Source organism: Mesocricetus auratus, unplaced genomic scaffold (assembly GCF_017639785.1).
Source record: "Mesocricetus auratus isolate SY011 unplaced genomic scaffold, BCM_Maur_2.0 Super-Scaffold_100014, whole genome shotgun sequence".
Lineage (NCBI taxonomy): Eukaryota > Metazoa > Chordata > Mammalia > Rodentia > Cricetidae > Mesocricetus > Mesocricetus auratus.
The window spans coordinates 70,679,967-70,706,885 of record NW_024429197.1 but is presented as its reverse complement, the minus strand read 5'-3'; the positions used below and the strand labels follow the sequence as shown (position 1 = coordinate 70,706,885).

The window sequence follows — 26,919 nt, the reverse complement described above, 5'->3', positions numbered from 1 at the left end:
GAGTTTGTTGTCCAAAAATACCTCCAGACAGTAGAAAAAAGAGCCCAAAGCAGACAGCAAATAGTAGCAAACAGAGCAAGCCCTGCAAAGCACTGCTGTCTGGCTCCTAGTAGGGCAGAGAGCGATTTGCTTTGCTACAGGCAAGGGAAAACCAGCTATAGTTAATCTTCTGTTGCCACTAGCTGGTCAGGAAGAGAACTAGGAAAAGCGTCAGCACAGCAAACCAAGTCTGCATCTGATTATGCTCCACCCCAAGGTTAAAAATGACCATTCCTTTTCCTAGAGGAGAGCAGACATTTCCTGCCCACCCTCTACATAAAGGTTCCCCTGCTCTGGGACAAAAATACATCATTTGACAGGGCTCTTTGCAGAGACTGAAGCCAACCAGCTGGATACTTGGGCAGGAAACAAATTCAATTTACCTAAGGAGATTTTTCCCCTTAAGGTATTTTTATTTATTTATTTTTATGGCAGGGGAGGAGAAAATACTGGTATACTTTATGCTGCCAGTTCTTTTTGTAAGCAGAACCTGAGGTTCAAGAGTGAGCTGTGGGGGTCTCTTTTGTTTGTCCATGCCCTGGTGTTACTATATAACGTGGAAACAGTGGATTCAATGCCTCTGACAGTTTTTAATCAAAGAAGACAACGTGTTATCAGTTTCAGGACATCACCTAAGAGGTCACTGTCAGATTCCAGCCCTCCTCCTCTTAGAAAACATATTTATGTCCTCTGACATCAGATGAAGCCTAAGGTACAACAAACAAGAAGATGAGAAGTAAGCTGATTTATCTGTAAGAAGTCTCGTCACACCTCCTACCCCAATCAAGCTCTGGATCACCCCAAAACTATCATAGGTCTGCTGTCTTGGTACTGTCAACACCACTCCCCAACACACACACATACAGACACCAAATCTGGACTGAAGAGGAGAGGACTGTCCCTTCACCACTCCATCCCCTTCTCTCCATCATTGTGCTCTCTGAGAGCTAACAGTGGGTGTCTTCTCTCTGCCTTGAGTGTTAAGTAGGTTTCCTTAGATTTGAGCTGGAAAGAAGGGTGGGGAAGGACAGAAGGAAGCAGAAAGGGAAAAACCTGCAGATCAAGAGCTCATTTAACACAGATCTGCCCCATTGCAGCCTAGGACACTGTTTAGAGTTATCACCCATCACAGCCTGAAGGACATTGAAGTTTGACTGTTACCCAAATATGCCCATTTAATGACATTAACCTGGAGACCTATGAAGTACAAATGTTGTTTGAAACATAGTATTATTTTGAAATAGAGCCTCCTTCTTTCCCATCTCAGAATATCTCACAAGTGAACAATGGAATTGATGTCAAGAAATATTCTGGAGTCTGAAATCTCTTTGGTAGACTCAGCTCATGTGTAACCATTGTTCCTCCTTTCAAATGCAGGGTATGTGTCTTTTGAATCAAACTAGATACCGAAACAGAGACAAGGGCTCTAAGGCGCTCTGTCCCCCTTTCAAAGATCCTGACCAAAACCTGCCAGGTTCTTGGCGAATGGTTGCCTCATCCTCTCCCAGAAAGTCTGTCCTATAACATTGGGGTCAGCACATGGGCTGCTGGACAGCTCCACTGGCCTCTCCCTACTTCTTGTCCTTTCCTGTTTGGATGTTCTTAAAAAGGCTTCTAGAAGGGTGGCTGGAGAGATGGCTCAGCCATTAAAGGCTAGGCTCACAACCAAAAAGGGCTTCTGGGGAACTGAGTGGGGTTTGGGTGGGGAGCTGGAGGCCTGGTGGGAGGAGCTGCCATGGAGGGGAGGGAGAGGGAGCTGGGACTGACATGGGAAGCAAGCTTGTTTCTAATTTAAATATATAATAATAATAATAATAATAATAATAATAGACTCCCCACTGGATGGTGGTGGCACACACACCTTTAATCCCAGCACTCGGGAGGCAGAGGCAGGAGGATCTCTGTGAGTTCAAGGCCGGCCTGGTCTACAATGCTACACAGAGAAACCCTGTCTCGAAAAACAAAAAAAATAAATAAATAAAGACTCCCCACAAAAGCACAGATGCCTCCTTGCGCACCAGTGACATTTGAAAGAAACCACTTCAACCCTCTGTGAACTTGTTCTCTGGTTACATTTTCTGCTCTCAGTCACTCTCAGTTAGGTGCCTGGTCCCTTACACCATTTTGAATATCATTTCTATGAAGACTTCAAAAAACATTCACTGGACTGACCATTGGATGGGTCACATTGGCATTTCATACTATATGTGTGTCCTCCACCCACGCTGGTCACTTTCTTGTAAGAAGCATCCTTTCAGGGATTGACCATCAGGATTTGTCCAGACTTACTAATGCAGGGGTATTTAAGCTATTCTCAAGCATTGTTCCTTCTTCACATCCATACTGACTATATATTACATTGCTCTCCTGTCAGATTTACACAGTAAAGCAAATTACTCAGAAATGTCGACAATGCAGGTTACTCAGTTTTATCACTGTTTTTCTCCTTTGGCTGAATCAGGGCAGGTGGTAAACAGTCTGACCAGACTAGCATCAGGAACAGAAAAAAAAGACTATATCTCTTCATCCATGGGCATGAAAATTAAATCCAGGAGCATCCTGCAGGGCTGCGGGGGGTGGGGTTGTGGACAAGGACCATGTGACACACAGAGTCACCTCAGAAGCCCTGTACTAACACTTGTCACTATTCAAAACCATTCTTTTCAATCTATCCCCACCAACACCCCCATGTTATCAGCAGAGGCAAACAGGGTCGAGAAACACAAGGAGCTAGTCACAGTGCCAGAGTAGGTCAGGGCACTTCAAGTTCACAGAAGCGATACACCAAAGATTATTTTAGGGCTCATCTACCCACTCACATTACAGCACAAAGAACTGAATCTCTGGAGGGATAAGTGACCTGCTCAAGGTCACAGTGAGCCATGTCAGGGATTACTAGAACCTGGCACTAAGTTTCCCTGCTATGTTTTAGCACTCATCCTTTTACAGTCTGTTTTTCTGCTACACGGTGTCTCCAAATTTCCTCAAGTCTACGGGGATGTCTTTCTTTCCTGATGTCACATCATCTTCACATTCATCAGCACTATTAAACAGCATGCCCTTGACAGCCCTGAATCCTAGGACTTGATCATTCAATTCAAGTGTCATTTTTAAACCCTCCTACTCAGCTCACTGACATAGTGGAGATTCCCAGAGAGATGCTTTCCTTTCTTGATGATGCTTGGCATGTCCCTCTCTACCCAGTACCTGTCCTGTATAAATAGCACCCTTCCTCCAGAATGCCAGCTTGACAACTGCCAAGAATATAAGCATCCAGTAGAACCCTGATTCTACCACTTACTTTCAGTGTGACGTTGTACTGCAATCTCTAAGAACGCTTCCTCGTCTATCAAATGGGACTAACAGTAGTTCATCCTCCATATTATTTTGTAAGAATCAATAATACATGGCAAGAGTAAAACTCTCAGCATGGCATTAAAGATTCAATAAGTACTTGCTATTCCTTGATCACTTTTGGGGAGAATTTACTTTATCAGTGACATTGACATAATCAGATTCAAAAAGAGTGGCCCAAGCATAGAAACTTGGGAGATCTCTCACATCTAACTATGAATTCCCATCTACAAAAAGTATGTTTGATTTCATGGAGGAGCTTAGAAATAGAAAAAGCAATGAATCCAAAAGAAAAAATAATTTCTTAGAAATTACCAGCAACTCCAATAAAAGACAGAAAGTACTGAATAAGGATGCTAGAGAGCGTATGCAGAGAAGGATCTTAATTGCCCCCAACTAAATTTTTGTATTTTTGCAACATTTAGTGAAATTAACATCTGAGCACAAGTCATGGCAGAGAGGACTTTGCCAAACACCATCACACCCTAGTGGTGGCTCCACACTCCCCACTAGTGGCAGGATTTGAGCCCCAATTTTGCACACAGCTATGACCCCTCCCTAAAAGAGGGAAGTCTTGGTGAGAATCTGGCCTAACTGGCCAAAAGCAAACACTAGCAAGCATGAAGAAAGGTCCAGAGGTGCAATGGAGCTGCCTGAGGACACTGGGAAAGAGGTGACCATAAATAGTTCACACTGCCCACCCCTTCTGGTGCTGCCACCAGCCCTCATCGCCAGCCAGCCTGGCCCTCTAAGAGCTCATTGTGCACTCCGTGTTTACATGCAAACAGTCGAAGACCAACACAAATAAAAAGCCCACGTCTCCCTACACAGCTCCTGCTATACCCTGCCATCTGCTGAGTACCTCACTAGCCAAATCCCTGTCGGGAGCTCTTGAGCTGCCAATGCAGGACTCTGGGGTGGGGAAGGGGTGGAGGTGGGAACCCAATTCCCAGCCAGGCTCAAAAAGCTTAGTGCAGTCTAAGAGGCAAGTGTCTGGCCATTCAGGGGTGGGGGCAGAAGGTTACCAGTCACCCAGTTCCTGCCTATGTGTCAGTAAAATGCTCCAAATGGATTGTAGCAGGGACTCTCAAGCTTATTCTGAGGGGCTCAAGACTTCTAGCTCAGGACTTTGCTTGACTCTTACTGAGGTACCGTTCCTCTTCAAAGCCAAAGTTAAAAATGGCAAGGAGTGCTAGCTCCAGGAATTTTGAGACAACTCTATGGGTAGCTGGACTTGATTCCCACAGCTTTGATGAACTGGAATGCTCTGGAGTTCTGACTGCCAACGCAAGCACCACTCAGGGGCCAGCATTCCTTCTTCCTCACTTTAAGAGCTATGCAGGAGAACCTCCACTCCTGGCATCTCATGCTATACCAGGGAGAGATAAGTCAGGATGGAGGGAAAGGGGTGTGATTCAAAGTGGTGAGGATGGCATTTGTGCATTTGGAGAGAACACACATACACACTAAGCATCTGGAGCTACTGTTGAGCCTGAGGGAACTTAGAGCCCTAAAGAACTCCACCTAGACCCCTATGTTCCCCTTTCCTTGGATGTGAGCAACTCAAGGGTGCACCTGGGAAAGGCTCCTGCGCCTTTGTAAGCACGTGTCTGAGAGAGAGAGAGAGAGAGAGAGAGAGAGAGAGAGAGAGAGAGAGAGAGAGAGAGAGGGGGGGGAGGGAGGGAGGGAGGGAGAGAGAGAGAGGGAGGGAGGGAGGGAGAGAGAGAGAAACACAGAAAGAGAGACAGAGACAGGGAGAGATTGTGTGTGTTTGTGTGTCACAAGTCACACTCTGTTTGCACTGCCATGGGAAGTTCACTGGGAACCCCAGGAGTTCTGCTCTGCCCCCTCCAGAAAGCTCCACATACTCAAGTAACAGCTAGTCAGAAAGGCACAGGCCACCCAAACCTGGTGACCAGCCTGGCTGCTGGCTCAAATGAGTAAAAGGGAGTCAAAATGAAAAGGAGGGAGAGTATTGCAAAATATATTTGAAAACATCAAGACCCCCAGGGGAATACAATCTAGTCCATTACTCTGTAGGTCTTCTCCAGTAAGCAAAGAGTTAACCTAGGAGGTTCCGGACTGGCTCCTAAGAATGCCAACCAGGAAAGCCCATCACTTCGCGACCCTAGAACCCGATCTAGATCCCCAGAAAACCAGGATTTTGCAGAAGCTTCTCCATGGGAGCCTTTGGCGCCTCTCCCGCACTGTTGTTGGCCTGACTCCGACAACCAATCGGGCCCCGCGCCCCCAAGAGGGGAGGAGAGACCGAGCGAGGAGCGAGCGCGGGAGAGCTAAGGGGAACAACATTTTTGTAAACGCTCTCTGAGATAATTAAGCTATCAATTACCCGGGTGGGAAATCAGCCGCGCTTCCCACAGCTCCACGGAAGGGCCGACTCCTCCGGGATTCGCGCCGGGAATCAGCAGGCGGCAAGCTGCTAGCTAACTTTCTGATTAACTTTTCTATTTGAGCCCCTTACCCCCACCAGTTTCCTCTCCTGTCTTTTCTCGTTTTTATTATTACCACTAGCCCAGTAAGTGAACAGCAAGGACAAGCGTACTCGCGATTAGGAGGAAGGGAGAAGGTGATACGGATAGCGGGGATGGAGGGAGAATCTAACAGTGGGGAGCCTGGGCTCAGAACCCCAGTCCTCAAACATTACTCAACCGATTCCAGCCCCAATTCACAGAAGGCCAAAACCGAAGCTCAAAGGGGAAGCGACTTAGCCAAGGTCACCAAGTCCATACGGAAGCAGAGCTTTTGCGGACTGGGTCTTTCCTTTTTTCACGTAGCTACTCTGCTAGGAACCTGAGAAAAACCCATCTGGAAAGGCAGAACCCACAACTCCGAGACCACAGCGGGCAGAAAGTGGAGCTGTCCAGAGGAACTGCGCGCGGCTTGATCAGTAACTGGCTTCAACACAAGGGTCTTCCTTGCCCAGTCCCTGGTCAGAGCACAAGGAGCGACTTGGGGTCTCCAGCGTCCGGGATGCAAGGGGCGGAGCTCAGAGAATGGGTTGCAAAGAGGAGGGCCAGGTCCTCACTGCGGGATCCTTGGCACGCCCCCGGGCTCCCAGAGCGCGCGCTCCAGGACCTCCTGCCCCATAAACCTTTCCAACCACCTGTGCGCCCTCCGGGCCCCTCTCCTGCCCTTTGCCAACCCAGATGGGGCAGCCTCAAGCGGGGATCCCCAGGGCGCCCCCACCCGTCTGGCATCACTTAGGGGTTCCGGGTTCCTTGGGACTCCGCGTGTGCGGCGCCTACCCTTACCCAGGGTGAAGAAGGGCAGCTCGGTGTTGTCCAGGTCATCTTGCACCGCGATGCGTCCGGGGAGCTCGTTACGCACAAAGAGCAGGAGACGAGACTCCGCGGCTGTGCCGGTTGAGCCCGACGAGCCCGGGGACGCGGCGGCCGCGGCAGCAGCGGCTCCGGCTCCGGCCCCGGCCCCAGCACCGGTCCCGGCCGCGGCCCCGGCGCGGGCACCGCTCCAGCCGATGTCGCTTTCCCGCAGGGCAGGCAGCGTGGACACGGTGACGGTCTTGAGCCGGCATGGACTGTCGGGCTCCCGCGAGGCGGCGGCGGTGGCGCCGGCCAGCAGCGGCGGCGGCGGCAGCAGAAGCAGAAACAGCAATAGCAGCGGCGGCGGTGGCGGCGGCGGCCCCGGGTGGAAGCCGAGGCTCGGCCGCCCCCGAAGCCCCAAGCCGGGGCCCGGACTCCGCCGGGCTCCGGTGGCGGCCATGGCGGGAGGGGCTGCGGTGCTGCGGGCGGTGGCGGCGGTGGCGAAGAAGGAAGAAGAAGCAGCGGTGGAGACGGCGGACACTGAAGCGAACCAGGACGCCAGAGCTAAGGAGCCTAGAGAGCCACTAGCCAGCAGCCCCCAGCTCTGGGCTCCGCCTCCCGATCGGCCCTGGACCGCCCCCCCGCGCCGCCTCCCAGCGCCCCGCAGCCGGCCCCCCTTCACCTGCTCCCCTGGCGGACCCGAGCGTTTTGGAGGCTCCGCCCGGCCTCGTGAAGGTCCCAGTAGCTCCCTCCCCTTTCCCAGGATCCCCACTATGCCTCTGCACTAGGTTTCTCAGCTCCAATACCCCTCTCTAAAATTCTTAACACTTAACAGCCCTCTTACTTCTCCTCCAATCCCTCCTAGGTCATCTCAACTCTCCTAGCTTCACCCCTCCCTTGGCTCAAACCCCAGGCTGCCCCTGGGGGCACACCTTAACCTAGACTCAGCATGGCCCTGATTCCTGGAGGTTAGTGTGCCCCTGCATAGGGAAGACAACTTTCTCTTCTCTATGCCAATCTCACAAACGGGTCTCTTCGATCTTCTACCCAGGTTTAGTGTCTGAAATAAGTTCCAAATCACTTGTCCGCAATCTCTATCAGGACAACACCTGGCCCCTCTATCCAGGTCTGGGTTGTTTAATGTTACTGTACACATAAAGCTTAGAAAATCATTCTCCAATACCCTCCCCACGAGCTGACTTGGCAGCTCTGGCACCTAGCTGCCTCCCTGCCAGGAAGCCCACGGGGCACTTTTACTTTGCATCCCTGCTCTGAGTCTGGAGCAGCTCTATATGGCTGAGAAGTTCCTGAAAAGGGTGCTAGGTAAAGACCTATCCTGGCTCCCTAAGCATCTGGGTCCTTTCCCAGTTCCCACAGGAAAGGGCTCTACACACACACACACACACACACACACACACACACACACACACACACACACACACACACACAACACACACACTACTTACTTCCCTGAAGAATCAAGTTTAATTGTAAATCTGGGTCTTCGAGTATTGCACCCTGCGGCCTTGGACTGATTCCAGACTCTAACCTAGACACTTCAGACCTGCCCCCAAAATGAGCCATCACCTCTTTAAGAGCTGAGGCAGAACTCTCCTTTGACTACTCAGGCTTTTCTTCATCTTTTTTGCCTCTTTCTGTCCTTTCTTTCATCTCTGCACCCATTTCCTTCTTCCCTGCACTGACTTTAATCTTATAAATGCTTCCTCCCTGTAATTTATGAACCATTTCCCTCCCCTGTCTAGCTTGGCCACCTGTGTCTTACTGCAGTCTTAGCATTGGCAAGATTGTTTTCCTAACTTTTCCCTTTCTGCCTCTTCCCTCTTAGCTTCCGAATGGATTCCTCTTTCCTTCTCCCCCCGCTATTTTCAAAGTCTGTCTCTAAGCCTTTGATAAAGGCAGATAACTAAAAACAAGGAAAACGCAGGTCTGTGCTTCGTCTCAGGTCGGTAGACCTGTGCACACGTAAGCTTCATACATAACCATAATCTAGTGAGCTGGGCGTCATTATTTCCAGTTTCTGGATAAGAAACGTGAGAACAGGAAGTCAGAGAAATGAAGAGACCCTCCAAGGTAGCTTGGCTAAGAACCTGGAATTGAACTCTCAACCTCTAATCCTAGGCTTTTTCTTTGAAATTATATTGTCCTCGGTGACCTTGGAAGTTGGGTCGTTTCTTCTTTGAGATTTGTAAGGATTCAGTCTCCTGTCCCCATTTATTTATCTGTATAACCCAAGGGGTGGAGAGTATCATCTAGCCTTTTAGGTCTTCTGATTCTAAATGGTCTCCTGCCTCTCTACTGCCTGCTCCAGCTCCTTTACTCCTCCAGATTTGCTGCCCTGCCTCCCTCAGTCTCTCCTTTGTACCCTTACAATCCACCACTATCCTCTGCCATGGGGCTTTCTGATTCTCTATGGCCCTTTCTTCAAATATGCTGACATAGTCCATTTATAGAAGTGCACACTAGGAAAAAAAAGGACTCCCTTATGTAAGGCAGAGTCTGTGCAAGTCCTTCATGGGCCTCTGATACAAAGGCCTGTCAAATGAGAGGAACACTTCCATTCATTCATTCAACAAATACCCTACGAAGCACTATATGGGCATGCGGTGATGGATAAACACAGCTACTACCTTTACAGACCTAAAAAATGATGTATTAGGGAGGTCTAGGAGAAAAACCTGTGCAGAAATATCTCAGGTGCCACAGGCAGACAGACCAGAAGGCAAACTCTGTGAGGTGTTCAGTGATTACAATGGGAAAAATCAGAGAAAACTTCCCAGAGATGGTGGCAGGCACTGGGGTTAATCCATAAAGGCTGGCAGCATCTGATATGTATTGTTGAAGTTCCAGCTGCAACAGCTTAGTCTCTAAACGGATCTTTTCCCTGCATCAGAAAGTGTTTTATCATCAGAGGTGCAGACAAAGGAGAATTTAAATATTTCTAGATGTTTTATCAATCTGCACTGCAGTTAAGACTTGAACACATGGTGCAGACTTTACCCATCAGACTAAGCTACTCTGGATTCTGGGAGGGAAAGTCTCATCATGCAGAATCCATCAGGTGTCAAAGTATCAACTTTTCGGGCAATTACATCCAGATTTCATTGCTTGCAGAACCACTTTCACTGTTTGGAGTCTGGTGTCTTGGTATAAACCAATGACAATCATTGGTGAATTTCTCCATGTGGTGCATAGTGTGACTGCTGTTGCAATAATATCTCCACCAGGCTGGTTCTATGTGGTGATTTTTATCTGTGCTCTGGACATCAGGGATTCTCAGACCAGACCCTAGACTCATTTGGTGATTCTGTGTGACCTAACCTCACAGAATGTTGTTTTCTCTTTTTACTTACATTATTCAGAATTAGATTCTGTCACTTGCAACTCACACATCTGTCTGAGAACCCAGGAATGTGGAAAGAGAGGGCAGAAGGGCAAAGATTGTGATGGGGAATGGAGGAAGTCCAGTGAGGTGGGGGCGACAGAGAGAATGGAGGTCATTACAGAAAAGTCAGCCACAGAGTACAGAGCCAACTTCAGTGTCAACTCTGGAGTTAGCACAGGAAAAGAAGTAGGGTTTCAGAGTACACGATCTCTGACTCCAGGAACTTCTGTAGACGCGTGTCAATGGATGTTTATCATTTCTGACTTGCACACAGTGGGTGCTCAATAAATTCTAATTATTATTCTGATATGCGACGTCAGAAACATCTGGAATAAAACATTTTAATTCACAGTTGCTCACAGATGTGAGCTCAGAGGCCAAAGACAGACGGGAAACTTGGTTTTACCTCGCACTTTCTAAGAAACAGAAAGCAGAAGTACCTGACTTTCATTCTGGCTGCCTGAGGCAGTCTCCTTGCAGGCAGTCCCTTCCAGATTTCAATGCCCATCCTTGTGTTTGATGGCCACTGCTCTTTTCCCCCACAGCCTTTCTCTTTTCTTTACCTTCTATTCACTTTATTATTAGCTTAATTAGTTTTATTTCATCACGGATTTAATTTTTTTTCTTGTCTAGGGCCCCCTAGACCTCCGCTTAGGACTCTGCTAATCTAAAATTCCATTTGACTTTAACTCCTTCCTCTCTTCCCCCAAATGATTTCTGGTTGCTTCATCTCCTGTATTTCACGTTTACCTATAGGTAAATTTGTAAGAGATTTCTCCCCCTTTTTTTTCCAGAGACGGCCCATGTTTCTTAACAAAAGGGACAACCCGACATATCCATTCACGAGTACGTTTAGGAACATTAGAACTGACAATGCCCACCCCTTCCAACTCTCCTCTGTCTAAGACCCACCCTAAACTTAGTTTGGGCCCTTTAAAAATTTGAGGGCCTTCTAGCAATGTACTGTCCAAACTCTCTGCTTTTCATGTTCCCCATCCACTTGTCCCTGTGGGCTGTAGACAAAAATCTGCAAGACTCTGCTCAATCACTCAGGTCCAGACCGAAATCTGGATATAACTCCTTGGTGGTGACACCCGGGGTCAGAGCCAACTTTCCCAGCCCAGCGGCATCTACACCACTTCCTTGATGTCACTGTACTCATGGAGGAGAGAGGTATGGTCCTCCAGCTCACCCCCACGGCACCTTCTAACTGGGAAATCTCTTTGTCCAGCATGTCCCGTTTCTCCTTCCGTTTCTGAATGTCAGAGTTCAAAGATTCCTCACTGATCTCATCATCCTCTTCCAACTTGGAGATGAACGCGGTGAACAGAAGGCCGAATCCTAACTTAGTCAGTCCTCCTGAGCCCTTAGGTCTGAGGGGGTCGTCTTGTACTCAGAGGGGTCCAAAGTTGGGTTTAGACGGATGCCCCAGGTAACCAGAAATCAGCAATGGAGACCACCAACTGACTTCTCTTTTTCTTTTTTTTTTCCATTATTTTCCATCCTTTATTCAGATCTACAAAATCTTCTCTAGTCACACTACCTGGAGGGGTTGGCAAACCAGGGGCTGGGAAGGGAACCTGTACTTATACACAAGCTTTATTGTTAATCTACTGGGCCTTTTGATTTCTCATTTGTGAGATGGGCAAGATACTCCCCATGTCTCAGGGTCACTATGGGAATTAAATGAGACCATGCTTAGGAAACTGTCTCACACCCATGAAGCTCTCTTTAATGTTACAGAGTCTTCACCATGACCATTTGGCCCCTTATAGAGATCTCTTTTCCGTTATTCAAGTATTTCAAGCTCTTGGACCCAGCAACTTCATACACTTTCCTCTCTGCCTACAGAGACTTCCCTTTCATTCATCTAGCCAACCCCACTCTCTATTTGCCAATTAATAAAATATATTCTTTATTATGACCTCCCAGACAGCTTGTTACCCACTCTCAGTTTTCTGCTCCCACATTTTTTATGGTTTAGCACAGTTTTTTATTGAGTTTATTCAATATTTTAATGATAGCCAGTTCCCTAGTGTTGTTTCTGTATATACTTCCCACTAGGCTATGGGCTCTAATATATCAAGCATGTAGGCCTGGGGAGCAGGAACAGATCAGTTAGTAAACTGCTGCCTTGCAAGTATGAGGTCCTGCGTTCACTTCCAAGGAAGCATATAAAAAGCAAATCATGTTGGCATGTTCTTGTAATACCAGTGCTGGGAAGGCAAACACAAGAGGATCTATGGGACTTACCAGCCAACTCGCCTAGTCTACTGGGTAAGCTACCGGCCAATATCTGGAAAAAATGTGTGTGGGGATGAGGTAGATGGCATGTAAAGAATACATCCCAAGTGTGTTCTCTGGTCTCTACACATACCTATGTGCGCATGTGCATATGTGTCCACCCACACACACTTATTCACACATCCTTACACATGAAGAGGAACACACAGATGTCTCAGAGCTGCACTAGTTACCGCTGTGTGCACCTGAGTCAGTACAGTAAACACCAGAGAGTAGACACAAGACGTTGTGCAAGAAATGATGGAAGATTTATTGAAACTTTACTGTGAGATCGTCTTAAATAGCCATTAACTTTACTTCTGTGTAGAATAAAATAGAGCATCCTTCCTAAAAATTCTACACCAAAAACATCCCTCTGTCTGTCTGCATGTCCCCACTACCTCCTTCCCTCTCTCTCTCTCTCCCTGTCTTCTATGATACAAGTAATTTTTAAAATTAGCTCATTTTCCCTAAGCCTCAAAATGATTAGTGGGCCACAAATAAACTCCAGTTCAGAACAAAGGGATACTATCTCAGGTTCCATCTCCCCTCTGTCTGAGCTCAGTCTTCCATCAATCCTCTTTGTGCTCAGGATCTCCACCATTTGTTTCTCTGGTTTCAATCACTTCCTTCTCAGTAATTCACCTTCTCCTTTTAATCCTGCTTTGCTCTCCCCAGGACATTGTCCCCATTCATCACTGAGCATAGCCTGTTTCCTCTCCTTTCCTTCACCCTCTTAGCCTCAGTTCTGCCAACCCCTGAGCATTGTGGCCTGTGCTGAGCCCAGACCCTTCAGTCAGTTTAGGATCAATGACTGTGTGGCTGTCAATCTTGAAGCTTTTCTTGGTATTGTTGTTGGATCTAAAACAGATCCCTATAAATATACCCATTGCTACTATCTATTTCTCACTAGCTGGTTAAATTCTTTGTCAAGACTCATAAGTCTGTCCTGGCTTCATCCTTTACCTATAGGAGAAGGTAATGAGTATTGGGTAAAAATGGAAGAACCCATATTGGTTGGCACATAGTCTGGCATCCCTAACAGTAATGGTGGCTTATTTCCACAAGTATACAGCTATTTATTTGGTCCTCCTGGGACCTCTGCCTTGTTACTTTCATTTCTCCATTTTTCATTTCTGTATTCAGACCATTTCTGCAAGGTTTGAACAAACTTTTACCATTGTCTCCAACTCCTATTTAGTGACAAATGAAAAGATATTTTAATCACTGGTGTCATTGCTCATTTCCACTTAATGCTGTTTGACTGATTTGTTCTTCAGCTCAGTATTTCTCTTACTCTTTGCCTTAACAGTTCTCAAATATATTATCTTTAATTTTTCCTACAACTCCTGCCTCTCACTACCTCCTTTTTTCCTTGTCTTGGCTCCTCTAAATCACCCCCTCCTTGTTCTGTGATTTACAGACATTCTTTTACATCTTTCTTATAGTCAAATTCCTCCCAGTACTCCTTGAGAGTCTCTCTGTCCTCGTTCATTCTTTTGCATTTCTCTTTTCTAGCCCACTCATCTTTAATTCATTGCCATCATTCATTTGCTTGTATCCAAATCTCTGTACCTCTTTGCCTCTTTAATCATTTAACCTGTGCTTGTTCTTCCTCTGTTACTCCTGGCATCTTTCATCATTAACACACATTAGTTGGCAATGCTTGTTTGGATCTCTTCTTACAAATCTTAATCCTGGTTGGTTTTCACTGTCCTTCTGAGTACCCCAGACTACTCCTTTCTGAGTCTTTTCTTCCTGAGATGCTGTTTTATTTGGGGTAGGAGAGGGGCCTGCAGCATCTTCTTTGTATTTATTCAAGCTGAACTGCTAACCTGGTGCATCCAGATGCACATTGCTGATGAAGAGTATAAGCTTTATTTTCGGCTATGTTCTCTTCACTGAGCCATTTTCCTTTCTGCAGCACATTATTTTTATTGTTATATTTTGAACAGAAAAGAACATCAGCATACGGTCATCGTTTCCACAACATTGACCAGGTGCCTACTATGTGTTAGGCAGGCACCATACTTTTTTTTCTCATAGAATTCTCGGAGGATGATAAATTGGGATTTAAAAACCTTGATTTGCATGTGAAGCATTTGAGAACACAGAAAATGCAGGCTTTGAAAGATGCTGGGCAATTTAAATGAATGAAAGCCTTTCCACCTTTGGGGTTTACAGAGAGAGCCGAGAGCAAGAGTTAAGAGTGTCATAGTTTTACAGCAGACATGGTCTGGAGTCCTTCACAGGTATGTTAATATTTGTCCCCTCTGCTAAATCACAGTGTCCATAAGTGGGACAATCCTATAATTCTTGTCACCACCTGCCTGATATATCTGAGGTCATCAATGATGCTTGTGGAATAGATCAATGAATACCTGCCTACAGGTTAGAAACACAATTTCTTGCTTAAGAGCGCACACTGGGTTTGCATTCCCACTGCACCATCCAGTAAACATGTGGCCTTAAATGCAGTATGAAAAGAGAAGACAGCTTCTAAATTTCTGAGCACTTCAATGTTGCTGTTTGACCTTTTTTTTTCAATTTCACATGTGTATACCATGTAGTTTGATCATACTCCCTCCACATTACCTCCACACTACTGCTGACCCCTTCTTCTTTCCAACTAGTCCCCCTCCCATTTTCATGTGGATTTTTGTGCATGTCTGCTGCAGCTCCTCACAGCTGCTGTGTGGCCATGATTGCTATGGCCATGGCATACATCCAGAAGGCAGTGTTTCATAGCACCTCCCTTTCTCAGCATCTTATGACTATTTTCTACAATGTGCTGTATGACTTATTTAGGGTCGAGGACACAGCAATGTTGTGTACTCTTGAATGCATGCTGTTTTCAATTGTCGTGTGATATCTAACAGTTGTCTCTGGCAAGCAAGCCAAGGTTTAAACTCCAGCCCTCCCACTTGGTAGCCTCCATGACTTAGACAAGGACTCTGTCCTTGCAAGCATCTTTTCTTCACCTAAAGAACTGGATGATTCTGGTTTTTGATAGTAGGTGTTAATTGACTGCTAGCCTGTGGTGAAACCCCAAGATGGTTTGATTTTAAGGCATCTTTATGTTTTATTACACAAGGGATCTCATTGCCCTAGCCTCCAAATAAAAAGACATATTTCACCTATTTTTCCCCTGCTACCTCAAGGATGTTTACATGGACTGCCTGTACTCCCAAGACCATGCCTGTGTGTTTCTCAGGGAGGCAGAGGCCACTCCTGCTGCTGACCCACTTAGCAAGCTATATTTGATGACTATTGTGTGAGAATCTGCACACTCAGCAAGGCTGAGATTCTGCATGTTCTCTGTGTCCCCTGAATGTGAAGCTTCACTCCATTCTCTTCTAAGAGGCTTATGGTGAAATTCAAGAGAAGTTATGGGAAGACACCCTTCCCAGATTTGGGACACATTTTTGTTTTTAAACTTAGGCTCTGGTCTACAAGGGTAAAAAGAAAAACAAGTTCAAAATTGCTCTCTTCTCTTCTTCCTTCTCTGCTTCTCTTCCTCTCCTCTATTCCTTGACTACCATAAAACATTATTTCTAGGCATGGGGACACTGTGAAATACTATTCCCAGAAAGGGCCCAAAATGATGCCTGTACTTGTTTAGCTCATATTGAATCAGAAGCATATGCAATAGTAAAAAATAAATATGTGTTTGGAGACTGAAGAGAAAGGTTTGCTATGAGTTCCAACATGTGGATGAGGAGAGTGAGGAGAGAGTGGGGGGCAGTAAGAACACAAGTGGAAGGTTCTAAATGTGTTGTGTGTTGTGCTAAACAGGAACATGATTCTGTGAAGAGGTATGCTAAATGTAAAAATAATTTGTCAGAAAGTGACATTAGTTTAGAAGACACGAAGGATGCCAGGACTTACAGCAAAAGGAGTAGGGTTTTAAGGTGGCAGGAACAATGGTAAGTGGTCCCAAGAGAGACATGGAAAGTCTTGGGGCCATACTTTTAGTGCTGATATGGGTAAAGAATTAAGAAGGAAGACAAGCATGGACTGAAATAATACTCAAACGAATGTGGCTTCAATTATTCAGGCCTATGTAGGCCTTGATGAGGCATCTGTGTTTAATTCTAATTTAAGTGAAACGTCATGGTGGTTTTAAGAGAGGGGTTGACATAGTCTGATGGTACATTTAAAAAATGCTCCATTGGCTTTTGGTGACAATGGCTTTGCATGAGTGAAGATCAGTTGGATTACCTTTCCCAGACTTGATGCAAGGGGAGGAGCTTGGACTGTCTTAAATCGATGTGTCATGTTTTGTTTAATTCCATGTAAGACCTGCCATTTTCTGAATGGAGGCCAAGGAATGGACATCATGTGAGGTAGATAGAAAGCTGGAGAAGGGAACAGGAAGAGAGGAGGGAGGGGAAACTCTGGTAGATACATAAAATAAAAAATGTTAATTAAAAACATTGAAAAAATGGGAAGCTCTGTTGTTAAGAGCTTAGACACAAGTATGAAGACCTGAGTTTGACCCACAGAATCTCCATAAAAATGCCAAGCATCAAGCATGAAACAGGGGAGTGCCAGCCTACAATCCCACTGCCAGAGTCTGGGAAACAGGGAGGACCCTAAGAGAGATAAGCATGGTACCTCAGAGAATGGGAAAGGGACAGGATCTCCTGAAGGGATTGGGAGCAAATGGGGGGGGAGAGGGAGCTGGGAGAAAGAGAGGGGGAGAAGATGGGAGATGAGGACATAGGGGAGCAGGAAGTTTGAGTCAGGGGGAAGAATTGAGGAAAGCAGGATGAAAGATACCATAATAGAGGGAGTCACTATGAGTTTGAGGAGAGATCTGGCACTAGTGAGATTTTCGGAAATCAACAAGGATGACACCAATTGGCAATCTAACCAATAGTAGAGAGGCTGCCTTAAATGCCCTTCCCCGATAATGTGATTGATGACTACCTTGTATGCCATCTTAGAGCCTTCATCCAGTAGCTGATAGAAGCAGAGGCAGACACCCACAGCTAAACAATGAACTGAACTCCTGGAACCCAGTTGCAGATGGAGGAGTGATGAGCAAAGGGGTCACGACTGCGTGGGTATAACTCACAGACACAGCTGACCTGAACAAGGGGGAGCTCATGGACCCCAGATTGATGGCTAAGAGGCCAGCATGGGACTGGTCCAGATTCCTGAATGTGGGTGGCAGTGAGGAAGCCTCGGCATTTTTGGGGACCTGGGGCAATAAATCAGTATTTATCCCTGGCATCCAAATGGACTTTGTGAGCCCATTCCACATGGAAGGATGCTCTCTCAGCCTGGACACATGCGGGAGGGCCTAGGCCCTGCCTTGGATGAAATGACAGATTCTGGAGATCCCCCTGGATAGTGGAGTGAGGATTGGGTGTGGGGGTTGGGGGGACTGGTGGGGAGTGGGGGAGGAGGAGAGGGAGAGGGAGCTGGGATTGACATGTGAAACTAATACATTTCTAATTTAAATAAAAAGAAATTAAATAAACAAAAATATAATTAAAAATGCCAAGCATGGAAATATCCACTGTAATCCCAGTGATGGAAAGGCAGAGGCAGGATGCTCCCCAGTACCAACCTGGGACACTTAGGAAGATTTAGGCTCAATGACAGATGCTGCCCCAAGGCAATAAGGTGAAGTTTTTAAGAGCAGGACACCATATACCTTTCTCTGGCCTCCATGCATGTGTACAATAGGTATACTCTCTCACACACGTGTGTATTCATACAACACAAACACACATACATACAACAACCACATATACACAACATATACACAAAAACATTACACATAAACACACACACACAGACACACACACACACACACACACACACAGGAGCAGATAGAGGTACCTATCACAGACCCTGTCTCAGTGGCCCAGGTATTACCCTTTGCAGAACACAGCCTTGCTCAGTGCATTCTTCCCCCACCATGGGCCCCCCAACTAGCTTACAGAGGGAATGCAGTGTATTATCTCCACTGAAAATTGCTTCTACTTTGTTGGCTCTGACCAATAGGATGTACTGATTTATATCTTCCTTGTTGAAACTACTACTTATTGATTCAAATTTTGCATTCTAGGAAAGCCACATAAAACAACTTTCATGAAGATGCTCTATGAGTCTGAAGGCCTTTTATCTTTGCCTCTTTATCAAAGAATGACTGGCCCTGTTTTCTGCCTCACTATTCTCTGGTATCAAAACAAAGGTAAACACCAACCAAACAGAAATAGACCATTACAACCACAAACAATAATAATTAACATCAATTTCCATTTACCCAGTTTCTTTTCCCCTAGAGCCAAGGGGAGCATGTGGAAACACAATAAGCTCCTAGGTTCTGCTGTAAGGCTTATGCTCTAAGTTCAGATATTCGCTTGGATTATCTTCCTGTCCAAACCTAGGAAAACTATTTTCTATCTACGGGCTTTGTTTTTTTGATTTGAGAATAAAAGAGTGCCTCCTTTGTGGCATCTGATAAAGATGGCATGAGCTTAGAGAGTATAAACTTGGAATAGTGTCTAGTTCATATCAATAATCAGTAAATTTACTATCAACAAGTATTTGCTGTTATTGTCATACTTCATACTTGAAGAGACTAGTGAATGAATTGGAAGTTGCTGTGTGTTTGCTACAGGGTGGCATGCTAGCTTGTCTTGAAGTGTTAATGCTGCCCTGATGTCATGGTATAGTGTTTCATTGGGGGCCTGGTTCTCTGTGACATAAGAGTAATCACACCAAAGACCTTACAGTTGTTGCAAAAGTAAACTACAGAAGTAACAGGAGAAATAAACATAAGAACTTTGCACTTCAATTTAAACACACTTATATAAAGATCCAAAGGTAGGCTTTACATACAAGAGAGAACACGTGGTTCTTACTTCATCCAGAACGATTATTTCCAGCTCCATCTATTTTCACAACTGGTCAAATTACAGAGAATAAGATACGTGGAGTACTCAGTCATAAATGGGACATCTATGCAAAACTCTCCTCAAGGCTCAGTTGTACAAAAGGAAGTGGAAAGAGGTTAAGAGTCAGAGTTAGAGGATAACTTCTGTGAAATAGTGCTTTCTGGTCATAAAGGGGCATTGCGCACAAGAACTCAGAGTGGCTTTGATAGCATGTGCCAGACCTAAGAAAGACCACACAAAATCCCACTATGGATGGAGAGGGGTATAGCAAGTTTCAATTCTCAGTGAGAAGTCACTGAAAACGATGGCTACCAGGGGACCCTATAGGTTTTCTTCACACGTGTCCCTTCATAAGCTTCCATGAGTCCATGTTCCTGGAGACTGGCTTACACCGATGCATGTACTGACAGAACTGAATGGACTCAGTGGGTTTAAAAGACTCAGTGGTGATGGCGGTATGGGAAAAGTGGGAAAGCAGGGTACAGGGCAGGGATGGATTAGAACAAAACACATTATACTCATGGATGAAATTCTCAATAGATGTATGAATGAATAAATAAGAAGAGGAGGGGAGAACAGGAGGGATCAGGGAGATTGAGTGGGGAGAGGAATAGAGGAGAGCAAGAAAAGAGACACATCAATAGAGGCAGCCAGTCTAGGTTTAAATAGAAATCTAGCATTAGGGAATTGTACAGAGATTCAAAAGGATGACCCTAACTAAGACCCTAAGCAATAGCAGAGAGGCTACCTTAAATGCCTGTCCCCTATAATGAGAATGATGTCTACCTTATATGCCATCCTAGAGCCTTATCCAGTGGCTGATGGAAGCAGAAACAGAGATCCACAGCCAAACAGTGAGCCAAAATGTTGGAATCCAGTTTTGGAGAGGGAGGAGTGATGACCAAAGGGGTCAGGACCACAATGGGAAAACCCACAGAAACACCTGACCTGAGCAAGTGGGAAGTCATGGACCTCAGTTTGACAGCTGGGGAAGCAACATAGGACCAAAGCAGGCCCCCTGAATGTGGGTGTCAGTTACGAGCACTGGGCAGCCTATAGGGCCTCTGGCAGTGGAATCAAGATGTATCCCTAGTGGATGAACAGACTTCTGGAGCCCATTTACCATGGAGAGACACTCTCAGCCTAGACACAGAGAAGAGGGCCTAGTCCCTGCCCCAAATGACTTGATATGTTTTAATGATCCTTCCTTGGGGAGTGGATGGGGGAATGGGCTGGGGGTGTTTGGGGGGGTATGGGAGGGAAATGGGATTGATATGTAAAATAATATTGCTTCTAATTTAAATTAATATATATGATTATAAAAATGATTGAATAATTAAATAAATGCAGTGTTTACTATGTGCTCATCTCCCCTCTTTCTGCTTTGATTTTACGTCTTTCCCCTGCGAGGCCTCTCTGGCGTCCTAGGCTGCGGCGGGAATGCTTGGTTTTGCTTTCAGCACTCATACTTGGTGTAGGACACAAACAGACCACACTGTATTAATGGCATTTCCTTCTTTGTCTATTCTTTAGAAAGGAGGGCTGGATATGGCAGCATCCTGCTCAACGTCTGGCAAACAACACCATATTCAACCTTTACATGAGCCCTATGTTGGCGGCATGCACTCATCCTTCATCATACAGACTAAGAAGTTTAGGGCACACTGAGCAATGTGTCTCCGCATGTTGTTCTAGAACAGAGGGGTGCTCACTTGCTCCTTCTTGTCCAGCCTTACAGAGATGTCCTAGGAGGGTACTCTTATGCTTCTTTATACCAAAAGACTCACCCATTCTCCCTCATTTCTAAGACCATACTTTCCCTGTCAGAGTTGATTCACAGATTTGTAGGTAGATTTCTTCCAGCAACCAAATTTCACCAAGCTTTAAGAGAAAGAGTTTTGCCTGTCTCATTCACTGATGGGCACAACAATAATTATTTGTTAAGTAAACAAATAAATAGGCATATATGTTAACCACTGTGTGTAATTTGTAATTTAAAATTAAGTATCTAGTTTAAACCACATATTGTTATTTGTCTCTCTCTCTCCCCCCTGTGTGTGTGTGTGTGTGTTTTACATGTGTCTGTATCTGCCACCTATGTAGATTCTTGTAATGTCCAAAAGATGGTGTTATAGACCCCTTGGAGGTGGAATGACAGGAAACTGTGAGCTTCCTGACTCAAACATTGGAAGCCAGCTCAACGTGGGTCCTCTGGAAGAGCAATATACTCTCTTAACCTCTGAGCTGTCTCTTAAGCTGATAAATCACATATTCTTACATTAATGTATAAGCTAGATGTTTTATTAATTTTTTGGTGGCATGTACTCAGACCCTCATGGTGGAGGACCCTACCACTGAGCTGCAACTCCAACTCATTAATGCAGTTTTAAACAGAATTGTTGTCAGGGATTGGAAGAATGTTTCCTGTATCCTCAGTAATAAGCTCTTCCGACTAAGCAACTGGCCAGCAGCTGCAGAGGGGCCCTGCCCTTGCAGCTACAGAGATGCCTGCCTTCCCTTTGTAAGTCGGTGGAAGCTCTCCATCAAGGTGACAAGACTGGAAAGAGGGTGGGAACAGCAGAAGGAGGAGATATACTGCTGCTGTGGCATTAAGCCTGAGGTTTGAGATGCCCACAAAGATTCACTGAGAAAAAATAATACTTGAAAAAAGTATAATGTCTGGTATTTATCACCTTAGCCTACTGGTAGTTCATTCTCCCTGACAACTATGGAGATTCTTAGGAACTAATATATTGTCCAACACCTACCCTGCCAAGGTACTATGCTTTTTCTTTGTTGTTGTTAGAGTTAATTCTCAACTGTTTCTCTTTAATTAATTTTGTTGCTCTGGATCTTATGTGACCCATTCTGGTCTATTCTCTCACTACTTTTCTGATTGGAGGCTATGCTCTCCAAAATATAGACTGATGAGATGGTTCAGTGGGTTAAGGGACTTGCTGCCAAGCCTTTCAAGCTGAGTTCAATCCTCAGGAACCAATGTAGAAGAGAAAACTGACTCCTGCAAGCTTTCCTCTGGTCTCCACACATGCCCCATAGTGCATGCATGTGCACACAAATGCACACACACTCACAAATAAATGTTATTTTACTAAGTGCCTTTACTGTCCCTTAAACATTCCATATTACCTTTAGCTCTGGTTAGAGGATTTTCTCTCATTAGTGTGCAACAAGGATGGGCAACAGTCCTTCAGGATCAAGTCTGGTTCTTACATTTTACATATGCTAGCTTTTGACTTTAATGTGTGTATCTTACCACATTTAGTATTTTTCTGTCATACATGTTATTTGTAATTAAGACTTTGAAGGTATTTGTTTGTTTGTTTGATCTAGTAATTTTTTTCCTTCCTTCTTGTTCTTACTCTCTAGTTCCCATTCATGGTGGTCATAACTGTGTAACACATACTTTGATGCATTTTAGTGGATGAAACATTCATGCTCTGACTAGCCTGCTTGTCCATGCAAGGTGAAATGTGTGAGAGCAGACCATGACTTGACCAAAAGCTGGAGACAAGCCTAACTAAGCCAGGGTTAAACACACAGTGGCCCAGACCTCCTGCACTTATATGAGTGAAAAAGAATTGGATTCAGTCAGGAGTTTCAGGGTAATTTTATTGCACAGCATCTTCGTGCCTGATGCAGTGTCATAACTCCCATCTTATAGTGTTGACTGTCTTGAGGCTCCATTCTGATTTACCACATTTTACTCATGTGAACTTCCAAGGCACATTCCTGGTGAAAATTATTCAAGAATCCTAGAGAACAAATCAAGATCTAGGGGACAAGCTAATTACTAGTCCAGTGAGAACTTACTGAATAATAATTTTATGTCAAGGATTGTATTACTAGTAGGATATTCAGTGATAGCAAGCTAGACTTGGTTTCTAGATATGACCTGGTGATCTGGGTGTCAGAGGCAAGGATTCATAATGTAGTCAATGTGCAAATGCTGATTATCCTTGAATCATATGCGAGGGCACCAAAGTAATCAGAGGAGTGATAATGGATAGAAATTAACACAAGGATCCCTTTCTTGCTGCTGATTCCCATTATCTTAGGTTAAGAGAAAATCCCAGGGAAGCATTTGCATCCATTTGAAGAAAATGAGTTAGTAGAAGCTGCCTTAGGGGTAACATCACAAGCCACAGGAAGCAGCATTGGTTGGTCATCTTCTGATTGCTGCATGCTACCCATGTCCCTTTCTATGGTTACAAAGAGGCTATCAGCTTCCTGAGTCTAAATGCATGATCAGCTGTAAATAAGATTGGGCAGCAGATCAGTACCCATCCCAAGTATACACACGGACTTTGGACTCCAATAGAACAATGTGAGGTGCACTCTCACCCAGAACTCTTGGGGAAGGGTCTAGGCCCTGCCCTATATGAAATGACACACTATGGACACCCCCATGGAGGGCCTCACCCTCCCTGGAGAAATGAGAGGATAACGGGGGGGGGGGAGGGGAGGGCACGGGAGGAAGGGAGGGAATGGGAGAGGGACCTGGAACTGACTTGTGAAGCAACCTTGATTCTTATCTAAATTTAAACTGGAAAATAAAATTAAAAAAAAATCAAGTAAAAAAAAAAAAAGAAAACAAAACAAAACAAAAACCTGGATCTGTGACATCCAGATGTGACAATGACCTTATCCACCATGGACTCTGAACTCAGATAAAAATAACCCTATGTCCTTTTCTGGAAGCTTTTCCAGATGACTACGCGTTTGGTCACACTCTCCTGCATCGCCCATCACCCACTCCAGAGACACAGTTAAGGTAGCCCATGGTTGATGTCTTTCATTGGAACATGAATAACACCAGGAGACAAGGACCATAGGGCTGAAACTCCTAGGCCATGGAAAGAATCTAAAGATCCCAGGCATGCATCCAGCGTCCATTACTCTGGACAGTAGCCACTGGGTGGTAAAACTTCTCCATTTTGCATGTGGCATGTGCTTAACTATGAACTGAAGTTCTTGTTTATTGATGTAAATTTTAAAGAAGCAGGTGGCTAGGACAAAGGGACGATTAGAGAAGACAATCTCACAGGGCTCAGATGATACTCCAAAAGGAACACATGGCTTTATCCTAGCACCTCTCAGCTTGAAAAAATAAACTAGGGCGTGTTGCCAAGCTTTATTAAATGCTGCCTTAAAGTCTGAACAGACCCTAATGAGGAAAGTGGCTGTAAGGAAATACACTTTGGATGGAGAAGACAAATATCACAGGGATTTGTTTTCTAATCACTGCGCAACTTAAAGATGATAAAGTGTGTGTGGTGCACACCATTTAGCTTGTCACCACCAACAATAATGATAGTGACACTTACTGGGTCCTAACATGGCAGGTAGTGTGCAAAATGCTGTAGAAGTTCCCTCTTAATTAGCCCTTTCAATAAATGCTAAAAACTAGAATTCTTCACTGCTATTTTATATGTAAGGAGACTGAGATTGAGAAAAGGGAATGTGTTTGAAGCAACACATAGGGTTTAATCTTGTCAGTCTTACTGCAGCTGCTGGCTGCAAGTCCTTATTCTCACAGTTGAGATGAAGTTAGTAGACTGTCACCACCCGCACCATCAACAGCAGCATTACCACCACCAACAGGATGATACCTTTATAAAAACTAAAACCATGATCAAAAATTGTTAGGAAGCACAGCAGGAAATGTTGTCTTGACCTTTATTTCTAAGAGAAACTTTTGGTTAAAAAGCAAGGATGTGAGTTTATGTGTGGCCTTTAGGACCAAATTATAAAAGATGGCCAAAAGGAAAACAATGCTGTTGGAGTTTAAAAGCCTTTGGGTTTTTTTTCTTTGTTTTGTTTTGCTTTTTTTGCCTCACCCACATGGTAAGGCAGATAAAGAAACTCACTTAAAATACGGCATGTTGTGAGGGTGGTCCTATATAGCTCAATAGCTCAGTGGGTATATGTTCTTGCTGTCAAATCTGATGGTCTGAGTTTGATATATTGTGGAAGGATAGAACTGTTTCCTACAAATAGTCCTCTGACTTCCACCTGTCTGTTGTGATACATGCTGACCGACACACACACACACACACACACACGCACACACACATGCACACACTGTATGTATAATGCAGGTAAGTTTGTTATATTCTTTTTATTCTTATTCTTAGTAAGATTATCCTCACCTTTAATATACTTAGTGGTATACTTTTATACTTGTTGTAAAATTAAGATTTAACACATAAAATACATTAACAAAAACATGAAAAATTTTCCTAACTTTTGCTATAGGGGACAATTTTTGGAAGCCAACGGGTATTTATTTTATGGACTGGGTCAGACTACGTAGTTCAGTATGGCATTGAACTTGAGATCCTCCTGCCTCAGTGATGAGTCCATGACTGGATAATCTTTCATCTTTAATTAAATGAATCAAACTATGACCTACTTGCTTCACTAAACAGACTTTTGACTATTCATTTGTTCAACAAATTAACCATCATGAAAGTCTACCCATACCTTTTCAGGCCTAATTGTTTTGGGATGGTCCTTTGGCTTGAACCCAAAGTCTGCTGTATGCTAATCGATCTTAGTACAATTTGTTTTTCAGAATTTCAAATAAATTTCCCTAAGCTAAAAGGTATAAAGAAGGTCCATTTGCCTACAGAAAGTAAAATGTGTACTGTGATATGTACCTATGCTTTGTACTGCTAGTCTGTTATGTTTTTAATGTCACCTTTCCCTGCATCTGTAACCTCTGCTATGTGACTTTGCGTTTCTTTTATGAAGAAAGCAGAGGGTAGGGTCTTGACAGATGACATAGCAGTTAAAAGCACTTCCTGCTCTTGCAGAGGACAGTTATCTCTAATGACAGTTCTAGGGAATTCAAAACTCACTTCTGTCCCCTGTGGGCACAAACCACATATACGTAGACACAGATAATGCATTAATATAAATAAAATAAAAATTTAAGACTCTTCTTAAAAAGTAGTAGAAATGATTTCATCATGCCTGCAATCAAGGGATGCCTGTGTATTGTGGTTTGGCTAAGTAATGCTCCCCCCACAAATGCACACTGGCCCAGATATTTAAAGCTTGGTCCTCTTACCAGTAGTGATGTTTTGGAATGACTTTGAATCTGCAAGATCGTAGGCCTAAACCAAAGGAAATAGCTCACTAAGCATGTACACATTAGTACTATATCTTTTATTATTATTATTATTATTATTATTATTATTAATTTTATATCTAGACCACAGCTCCCCTTCCCTTCTCTCCTCCCACTCTCTTCCCCCTCACCCTCTACCCTCTTCCATAATAGTTCAGAGAGGGGCAGGACTACTATCTGCTTCAGCAAAGCATGGCTTATCAAGCTGCCATAAGACCAAGTACTTCTCCCTATATCCAGGCTGGGCAAGGCAATTAAACATAAGTAATAATTCCCTATGAGCCAATAGGACTATATTATTTTATATAAATTTTATTTAAATTAAAAACAACCCTATTTTACATACCAATCATTTCTCTCTTCCTCCTGTCATCCCCTGCTCACCACCAACTCCCCCATTCCAACCCCTATCCACTGTCGAAGGAATGTGAGGACTTCCATGGGGATCATCAAAGTCTGTCACATCATTTGGGGCAAGACCTACATCCTCCA

General features: G+C 44.6%; 1 protein-coding gene and 1 pseudogene across 3 annotated transcripts in view; both read right to left on the bottom strand.

Moving 5' to 3' along the window:
* Astn2 (astrotactin 2) overlaps positions 1-7,291 on the bottom strand; it is a 972,600-nt gene extending 965,309 nt beyond the window's left edge. For all 3 annotated transcript variants that reach the window (XM_040757328.1, XM_040757329.1, XM_040757330.1), the window contains exon 1: positions 6,666-7,291. In XM_040757328.1, the coding sequence (XP_040613262.1) occupies positions 6,666-7,134 (469 nt within the window). In that variant the 5' untranslated portion in view covers positions 7,135-7,291. The remainder of the gene's footprint in view (positions 1-6,665) is intronic.
* Positions 7,292-10,995: 3,704 nt separating this feature from the next.
* Positions 10,996-26,919, bottom strand: part of LOC101824354 — a 94,690-nt pseudogene continuing 78,766 nt past the window's right edge.